This window comes from Pseudochaenichthys georgianus, unplaced genomic scaffold, assembly GCF_902827115.2.
Source record: "Pseudochaenichthys georgianus unplaced genomic scaffold, fPseGeo1.2 scaffold_2274_arrow_ctg1, whole genome shotgun sequence".
Lineage (NCBI taxonomy): Eukaryota > Metazoa > Chordata > Actinopteri > Perciformes > Channichthyidae > Pseudochaenichthys > Pseudochaenichthys georgianus.
The window spans coordinates 11,157-21,266 of NW_027262896.1; the positions used below are offsets into that span (position 1 = coordinate 11,157).

The following is a 10,110-nucleotide window of genomic DNA, read 5'->3' on the forward strand; positions in this document are numbered from 1 at the left end:
TTTTTTTACCTCTGTTAACATTTTGCTAACCGGTTTATGGTCTCACTCGCTAGTTGACGGTATTCTTCACTACAGCATGATGCTTATAGAATGTCTTGTTCAGCATCAACACTGTCGTCCAGACTAATGGGTTTACATCACAATGACTTTGTCCTTTTCTTAAATAAAGTCTATGGTTCAAGGTCCTGTTCAAGGTCCTAGTCACATGTTTCAAAACCGATTTCATGTAGTTGATTGTCCAACACTTTGGTTGCAAAACTCTTATATTTGAAAGAGGTCATTCTAAAGTCTAGCCTATTATGCGAAGGATCAACCTTTCAGTTAATTAATCTCTCAGTGGTGCTGGTAATTTACGAGGAATTACAGCACTTTTAGGATTAGTGATTCAAGCTGTTCGCCTTATTGAAATTGCATTTTCTGTTGGTCACAAGCTCTGGCATCCACAGCTCTGATTCACTCTCTGTTATCATGTTCATAAAATCAGGGGTTTCGGTGAGAAGAGTGCATTTGAATATGTTACGGTCGGGGAATCGTCTTGACTACTGAGCCTAAAACAGAATTCAACATATTATCAAAATGTGCCATGACTGTGATGTGAGATTAAATGTACGTGACGTGCAGAATCCTGACCTCTGTCTCGTTGTTGCCTCCAGGTGCCCCTGGTTGACGAAGGTAATCTCTCCCGCTGTGCCGCTCTACAATGGCCTCGTCTTCCTCTTCGTGTTGGCCAACTTCAGCATGGCAACCTTCATGGACCCTGGCGTCTACCCCCGAGGTTAGTATGCATAAGTGTTGGGAAAATACTGAGTGTCCTCTTCCAACATGAGAGCAACGTGATAACAAAGGTGTCCCAACTGTAGCTGTGAACATGACAGGATGTCTGATGACCTGGAAGAGCATCAGGACTGTTTGAGGCATGTGATTAACATGATGATTCAGCCTCTATGGAGATAGACATCAAGCATGCTCATTTCTGACGTGGAGCTAATCTGAAGTAAACATTGAATACTGCTTTCTATTCCTCCATCTTGTGACTGTGTGACTCCCTCTCTTGGATGTCAGCATGTGAAGGACACTGCTCAGGAACTAGCTGATGCTCTGTATGTGATGACTGCTTCCTTTCTGGAGAGGATCACAGACACATGGATCCTGAGATTGAAGCTCAAGTCGGGGACGAGTGATTATTAACATTTTGAGAAAAAGTGAGAATTTGAGGAAAAGTCATAATTTTGAGAAAAAGTGAGAAAAAAAACATAATTTTGAGGAAAAAACTTAATTTTGAGAAAAAGTGAGAAAAAAACATCATTTTTAGAAAGTCATAATTTTTGGGGAAATTAATAATCCCTCCATCTTGTGACTGTGTCCCTCTCTTGGATATCAGCGTGTGAAGGACACTGCTCAGGAACTAGTTGATGCTCTGTATGTGAGGACTGCTTCCTTTCTGGAGAGGATCACAGACACATGGATCCTGAGGTTGAAGCTCGAGCCGGTGACGAGTGATTATTAAAAATGTTAAGTATTCAGAAAAAGTGAGAAGTTTGAGATTTTGAGAAAAAGTCATTTTGAGAAAAAGTGAGTAAAAACCATCATTTTGAGAAAGTCCGAATTTTGAGAAAAAGACAGCATTTTGAGGAAAAAACATAATTTTGAGAAAAACTCATAATTTTTGGAAAAAATAATAATCCCTCCATCTTGTGACTGTGTCCCTCTCTTGGATATCAGCGTGTGAAGGACACTGCTCAGGAACTAGTTGATGCTCTGGATGTGATGACTACTTCCATTCTTCCAATAATAATAATACATTTTATTTATAGAGTGCTTTTTATGGTACTCAAAGACACTGTACATGCAAAACAACATTTAAACAACACGCTTAAAATATATAAAATACAACAATAATTACAGATTAAAAACAAGTACGTTTGCTAATGTACAAATGAGTTCCTGCATCTGGTGGAAAATGCTTTATCTAACTTTGTTCTCGGAAAATCAACAGAAAAATCTGCAATATTTCCGACAAATCTTAAGATAATGGCGTTATAATGTTTATGCACAACACCGTGAGTATTCTCCTTCCTTCTGAGCGCCACATCAAAGTGACACTCCTTATGACTTACTCTAGTATCCACATAAAGCCCTTTCCAGTCCTCGGGCTGCAGTGAAGGATGGTGATTGAACTCTTCCCCGGGAGGGTTGTAATGCCCTTGTAAATGATAAGCACCTGTCTTCAGGAAGAGCGCAGGTTATCTACCTCCACTGAGGTGGCACACACACACACACACACACACACACACACACACACACACACACACACACACACACACACACACACCCGCTGTGTTTTATAGACTACTGAGGGGTGAAGAGCCTTCTGAGCGGCGGGTGTCGTATCTCACCGGTAGTAGACCCTGCGTTAAAGTTTTAATGGAATACAAATGAAGAAATGACATGGCCATTATGTGACATCTGCTGAGTGAACCCCTCCATCATGCAGACCGTAGCACTGGGGATGAAAGGCACGTCAGGTCATTGGCGTACGGCACGGAGATTTCCTTGTCATTTTCTAACTTGGAGAAACTGCAGAATGAGGACGAGACAGAGAGATGAATGTGGCGTGTACAAGTTTGATAACCAGCATCCCCATAATGCCTCTGTGTCGCTCAGTATTCATGACGCATTCCAGCCCATAATGTTAATGATATTCCTCCTGACCTTTATGCAAGCAATTATCTTATCGGGGCGAGTGTCACTGATTTGTGTGTGTGTGTGTGTGTGTGTGTGTGTGTGTGTGTGTGTGTGTGTGTGTGTGTGTGTGTGTGTGTGTGTGTGTGTGTGTGTGTGTGTGTGTGTGTGTGTGTGTGTGTGTGTGTGTGTGTGTGTGTGTGTGTGTGTGTGTGTGTGTGTGTGTGTGTGTGTGTGTGTGTGTGTGTGTGTGTGTGTGTGTGTGTGTGTGTGTGTGTGTGTGTGTGTGTGTGTGTGTGTGTGTGTGTGTGTGTGTGTGTGTGTGTGTGTGTGTGTGTGTGTGTGTGTGTGTGTGTGTGTGTGTTCGGCTTACCTGGATCTCCCGGCAATTATTTGTCTGAAAGAGCATTTTGATCGGCTGAAAGACTTGTTATTCTTCACCGCCGCTCCTAAGAAGAAAGCTCTAAGTGGCAGGAAGGTGGTCCCGAGTACAAAGCCTCTCAGAAACAGCTTGATTTACTGCAGAGTCGCACAAAGGGTGCTTGGAAAAACATTTGTATTTGACCTGTGATGGAATAAATACAATAGGGTATGATACAATAGCATACGATGCAATACGGTGTGATAATATAGCATGCGAATACAATACGGTACGATGTGATACAATAGGATACGATAATATGGTACGATACAATATGATACGACGCAGTGGTTCAGTCTGATTGGACTTTGGACCGAAGGGTCGCCGGTTCACGTCCCGATTGGACCAAAAAATACGGAGTGTGGACTGGTACTGGAGAGGAGCCAGTTCACCTCCTTGAGCAAGGCACCTAACCCCCAACTGCTCACTGGCGCCGGCTAGACTGGCTGCCTCCGCCCTGACCTCTCAACTGCATGTGTGCATATATACATATTAGTGCTGTCAAAATTATCGTGTTAACGGCGGTAATTAATTTTTTGAATTAATTGCGTTAAAATATTTAACGCATTTAACGCATGTGCAGAATGGCCCGCCCCATACGTGCCACCAGTGGCAGCGCCAGGGTATGGCTGGGGTAGGCTACAGCCATACCAAGAAATCCACCATGAAGAATGATGTTAAAGTAAGCAAAATAAAGTCTGCCAACTCGCGCGGAGTAAATTGCACCGACAGCAGTTAGTAAGATTGATTTCAGTAGCCACGGTTTTGAAAACCTTTGTCACGTAGTGATCGTCTTCTCAATCGAACATCTTTGATAACGGCGTGGTGTTGTTGCAGGAAGTCCCGACGGAGAATACTCTTTCTGTAGTACAGGGCAGAGCCATATCATAGTAATAATATGGCTCTGGTACAGAGGTGCACATAACTGGTACGCAGGGTATGTGCGTAATCTGAAATGCGTACCGTCACTTGTGTCACAAAGCGCATTTGCGTACCGACGTATTTGTGAAGCTTTTCCAGAAGGCGGTTAGATCACCGGACGACAGAGTCGGTCTCCGTGTGCACAGACAGGCTGCTGTTAACGTCGGTCTGTACAACGGAACTGTGCTAAAACTACGCCAACCGGCTGCGGAGGGAGACTCCCCCCTTCACTGGAGAACTGCGCTGAAACAGCTGATCACAACGTTCACACTCTGTGGTCACGAAGTACTCCACTAGCCGCCGCCCCTCTGTCGACTTTCCTGAAGTACTCCCCCGTTGATAGAAATCAACACGTAATGAATTAAGACCCCACGGTTTGATGATGGATAGGTGTGTGGGTTGTCTTTCATTTTGACAAGCAGAAAAATGTTATAATAAACATAGATACTGTATGTTAAATGGATATATCCGCCTGCTTTCATTTATCTTTCCATTCCCAACAATATACAGAAATAAATGGCATATTTTGGACATAGTTCGAATGGTGATTAATCATGATTAATTAATTTTTAAGCTGTGATTAATCTGATTAAAAATTGTAATCGTTTGACAGCCCTAATATATATATATATATATATATATATATATATATATATTTTATTGTCAATGCCGTTTACACTGTATATATTCATCTGTTTATAGCCTATTTATAATTACTCTATTTATAAAGATTCCATGTATAATTATTCTCATTATGTAGACTCCTGCACTGCTATTTTGCACTTCTGGTCAGATGCCTAAACTTACATTTCGTCACGAGTACATGTACTATGTAATGACAATAGAGTTGAATCTGAATCTGAATAATGTATAACTGTGTGTGTATTTGTATATGTATGTGCATGTTGTAAAACGTGTGTACTGTATATAAAAACGCATGTGTGTACGACAGAGTGGAAACTGAATGTCCCCCTCCATCTTCTTCTTAATACAATACAATAGGATACGATACGATAAGGTACGATACTATTGGATATAATATGGTAAATTGCGATTCAAATATTAAGACACAGAATCACTGAGGACAATATGTTTAAGGCTCTTTGACCTACATTTCAACCAGGATTATACTCCGTATTTAATTTTGAATTGACTTCAAAGGAAGCTGTACCTTCAATTTGATGATAGTTGAATGCTATTCGCTGCTAAGGAGGACATGTTTGCTGTCAGACACAATGTTGGTAAAGAGTCACAGTAGTATTGTAGAGCACTCAAAGTCCCATGAACAACGAGGAGAATTGATCGACTCCCCAAATGGTCTAAGAAAGAAAGGCGACAGCTCCGTCAGGGTTACAGATTTCATCCCTATAAAGTAATCTTCCATTCTGATCATGTCTGTGGGAATTTAAACCAATCAAGTTTACACTGTGCTTTTTAATCAATCTTTATATTAAAGGCATGAAAAAGACACATCTATAAAGATTTCTCTCACAGATCACAGCGGGGAACATTTGTATTTAACGAGCTCCCCTGTAGTCTCTGTCAAATTCATTCATAAATCATAACCATACTTTTCTCTGTGTTTGAGAGGTGGGAGGAAGTGGAGTACAAATACTTCGTCACACATTTTTCTGGTATCAGTACTTTACTCCACTACTTATTTTCCTGACGACTTTTTACTTTGACTTTTTACATGTTGAACACAAATACCTGTACTTTCTACTTCTTACATGTTGAACACAAATACCTGTACTTTCTACTTCTTACATGTTGAACTCAAATACCTGTACTTTCTACTTCTTACATGTTGAACACAAATACCTGTACTTTCTACTTCTCACATGTTGAACACAAATACCTGTACTTTCTACTTCTTACATGTTGAACACAAATACCTGTACTTTCTACTTCTCACATGTTGAACTCAAATACCTGTACTTTCTACTTCTTACATGTTGAACACAAATACCTGTACTTTCTACTTCTCACATGTTGAACACAAATACCTGTACTTTCTACTTCTTACATGTTGAACACAAATACCTGTACTTTCTACTTCTTACATGTTGAACTCAAATACCTGTACTTTCTACTTCTTACATGTTGAACACAAATACCTGTACTTTCTACTTCTCACATGTTGAACACAAATACCTGTACTTTCTACTTCTTACATGTTGAACTCAAATACCTGTACTTTCTACTTCTTACATGTTGAACTCAAATACCTGTACTTTCTACTTCTTACATGTTGAACACAAATACCTGTACTTTCTACTTCTCACATGTTGAACTCAAATACCTGTACTTTCTACTTCTTACATGTTGAACTCAAATACCTGTACTTTCTACTTCTTACATGTTGAACACAAATACCTGAACTTTCTACTTCTTACATGTTGAACTCAAATACCTGTACTTTCTACTTCTTACATGTTGAACACAAATACCTGTACTTTCTACTTCTTACATGTTGAACTCAAATACCTGTACTTTCTACTTCTTACATGTTGAACCCAAATACCTGTACTTTCTACTTCTCTCATTTCCCAAACAGCTCGTTCCTTTAGTCTGAATGTGTGTTGGTGCGTGGTCATTATTCTTTAGAGTCACTGCGTGCCTATTGGTTGGAACACGATCTGTGTATCCATCACTTCCTGGTCTTCTCTAAAGAAGAGGGACCAATGGAAATGTTGTCATGTTGCCGTTGGTCACCATGGAAACATTCATTAGCTAACAATGACATTATTGTTCTATTAATATAAAGGGAGGTCAGGTACTCTTTAAAACAGCTGCTAGTTATGGGTACTTTTTACTGAAGTACATTTCAAAGTCTCTCTACTTTTATCAGAGTACACGAGTATCTGTACTTCTACTTGAGTAAAGGATGTGTGTACTTTTGCTATCTCTGGTGTTTGTGGCTGTTTGATTCACACTTCACAATATTCATGTGTTAATTGGTCCGTGTTTGTCTTTGTTTCCGAACAGCGGACGAGGACGAGGACAAGGACGATGATTTCCGAGCGCCGCTCTACAAAAACGTGGAGATCAAGGGCATCCAGGTCCGCATGAAGTGGTGCGCCACCTGTCACTTCTACAGGCCGCCGCGCTGCTCTCACTGCAGCGTCTGTGACAACTGCGTGGAGGTGTGTGTGGGTGTGTGGGTGTGTGGCCTAGCATTACTATACTTGTGGGGACCTAAATCTGTCTACACAGTCACGTGTGGGGACTCGCCTCCCTTATGGGGACAAATTGGAGGTCTCCATGAGGGGAATCATTAATTTTAGGGTGAAGACTCGGTTAGGTTAGGATAAGTCTCCAGGAAATGCATGTAAGTCAATGTAATGTCCCCTGAAGTGTGTGTGTGTGTGTGTGTGTGTGTGTGTGTGTGTGTGTGTGTGTGTGTGTGTGTGTGTGTGTGTGTGTGTGTGTGTGTGTGTGTGTGTGTGTGTGTGTGTGTGTGTGTGTGTGTGTGTGTGTGTGTGTGTGTGTGTGTGTGTGTGTGTGTGTGTGTGTGTGTGTGTGTGTGTGTGTCCCCTCTTCTTCATGTCTCTTCTACATCAACATGTGTCCCCTCTTCTTCATGTCTCTTCTACATCAACACGTGTCCCCTCTTCTTCATGTCTCTTCTACATCAACATGTGTCCCCTCTTCTTCATGTCTCTTCTACATCAACATGCGTCCCCTCTTCTTCATGTCTATTCTACATGAACATGTGTCCCCTCTTCTTCATGTCTCTTCTACATCAACATGTGTCCCCTCTTCTTCATGTCTCTTCTACATCAACATGTGTCCCCTCTTCTCCATGTCTCTTCTACATCAACATGTGTCCCCTCTTCTTCATGTCTCTTCTACATCAACATGAGTCCCCTCTTCTTCATGTCTCTTCTACATCAACATGTGTCCCCTCTTCTTCATGTCTCTCCTACATCAACATGTGTCCCCTCTTCTTCATGTCTCTTCTACATCAACGTGTGTCCCCTCTTCCTCATGTCTCTTCTACATCATGTGTCCCCTCTTCTTCATGTCTCTTCTACATTAACGTGTGTCCCCTCTTCTTCATGTCTCTTCTACATCAACGTGTGTCCCCTCTTCTTCATGTCTCAAAAACGTGCTGCAAAACGTGGATAAGGCAAATACTCATCCAAAGTGTGTGTGTGTGTGTGTGTGTGTGTGTGTGTGTGTGTGTGTGTGTGTGTGTGTGTGTGTGTGTGTGTGTGTGTGTGTGTGTGTGTGTGTGTGTGTGTGTGTGTGTGTGTGTGTGTGTGGTGTGTGTGTGTGTGTGTGTGTGTGTGTGTGTGTGTGTGTGTGTGTGTGTGTGTGTGTGTGTGTGTGTGTGTGTGTGTGTGTGTGTGTGTGTGTGTGTGTGTGTGTGTGTGTGTGTGTGTGTGTGTGTGTGTGTGTGTGTGTGTGTGTGTGTGTGTGTGTGTGTGTGTGTGTGTGTGTTAGACACTAAGTAATGTTTTTAGGGTTTTTGATCTCCCCGGGGAAATTAGCACTTTGCTCAAATCTGGCATAAATCTTTGTTTCTCTTTGTGAGATAAATGTGTGTGTACAGTATGCATGGTCCTTGTTTAACAAAACTGCTTCACTAAAAACCTTTAACGAGCATTGAGAGCAAACAGTTGAACTTAATGCATGTGTCTGAATTCAACAGCATGTTTCCTTGTGTTCGTTTTTGAAACCGAAAAAGCAAAGCAAGCTCTTGATGTCTGTCTAGTAATACAGTTATTTCCAAAGTGACTTGTAAATAAGAATTGATGATATTTGGGATTATGGAAAACTAAATAATTACAAGAAACAGAACTGAGAAAAAAGCATTATCGATTGAATACTTTAATGGAACATTTCCTCCCCCCTAACTATAAGAGAGGTCATAACGACAATTTAATACCGTTTGGACAACTGACATATATGTTCAAAGTGTACCTCTCTCTCTCCTCAGGACTTCGACCACCACTGCCCCTGGGTGAATAACTGCATCGGGCGGAGGAACTACCGTTACTTCTTCCTCTTCCTGCTGTCGCTGAGCGTCCACATGCTGGGCGTCTTCTCCTCCGGCCTCATCTTCGTCCTCCACCACCGAGAGTCTCTGGCAGCGCTGCACACCACCGTCACGTATCCTTCCACACTGTGGGAAAATACTTTAAAAACTCTGCAAGATATTATTACACTGGAAGGAGCTGAACTGTGCAGCAAATGTACTCTATGTAGGAATCCAGAATACAACTACAACTAGAAGGTTGTTAAAAGTACGTTGTAAAAGAACGAGGGATTTCAAAATGTACATTGAAATTATAAAATAAATGAATATTCAAAACTACACAAAAAAACGTGTCTCTATCTTTAAAAACTACCCAAGTACCCTACTAAAAAATATCTGATTTATATTTGAAAGAAATTAAATAATAATAATAAATATATGGCATTCATATAGTGCTTTTTCACAATGCTAAAAAAGACTAGTACATTTTAGTACTTTTAGTTTTCGTACTTTAAGTATATTTGGATGCTAATGCTTTTGTGTTTTTACTTAAGTACAATTTTTGTAAGCAGAATTTTCCCTTCTGAGTATTTCTACACTAGTATAAGTTATTTTTACTTAACTAAAGGATCTGAGGACTTTTTGTATCCTCGTTCACTAATGCCCAACAATGGCTAAGACCACTTGAAATCCAACTACAAATCCTGCTTCTTTTATTGGCTTGGTTGTTTATTACATTTTCAGAAAGATATTCACCGTCGATAGTGGTGGCAAGTTAGAGTTATAGTTATAGAACTTGTGGTTGTTTTTTCTTGTCACTCTGTGTTGTTGTTGTTGTTGTTGTTGTTGGTCTTGACCTTGGGGCGCAGACTGGTGGTGATGTGCATCGCGGGGCTCTTCTTTATTCCAGTCCTGGGGCTCACTGGCTTCCACATGGTGCTCGTAGCCCGAGGGCGAACCACCAACGAGCAGGTGAGAGGAGACACACACACACACACACACACACACACACACACACACACACACACACACACACACACACACACACACACACACACATAAACACACACACACACACACACACACACACACACACACACAT

General features: G+C 41.2%; 1 protein-coding gene across 1 annotated transcript; it reads left to right on the top strand.

Moving 5' to 3' along the window:
* Positions 1-583: 583 nt before the first annotated feature.
* On the top strand, positions 584-9,980 carry LOC117441995 (palmitoyltransferase ZDHHC8B-like; the record flags this gene model as incomplete). Its single annotated transcript, XM_034077990.2, has 5 exons — positions 584-594; positions 654-775; positions 7,013-7,170; positions 8,970-9,142; positions 9,878-9,980. Coding segments are annotated over exons 1-5 (567 nt in total), but the record flags the coding sequence as incomplete, so codon positions are not given.
* Between the last annotated feature and the right edge of the window lie 130 nt (positions 9,981-10,110).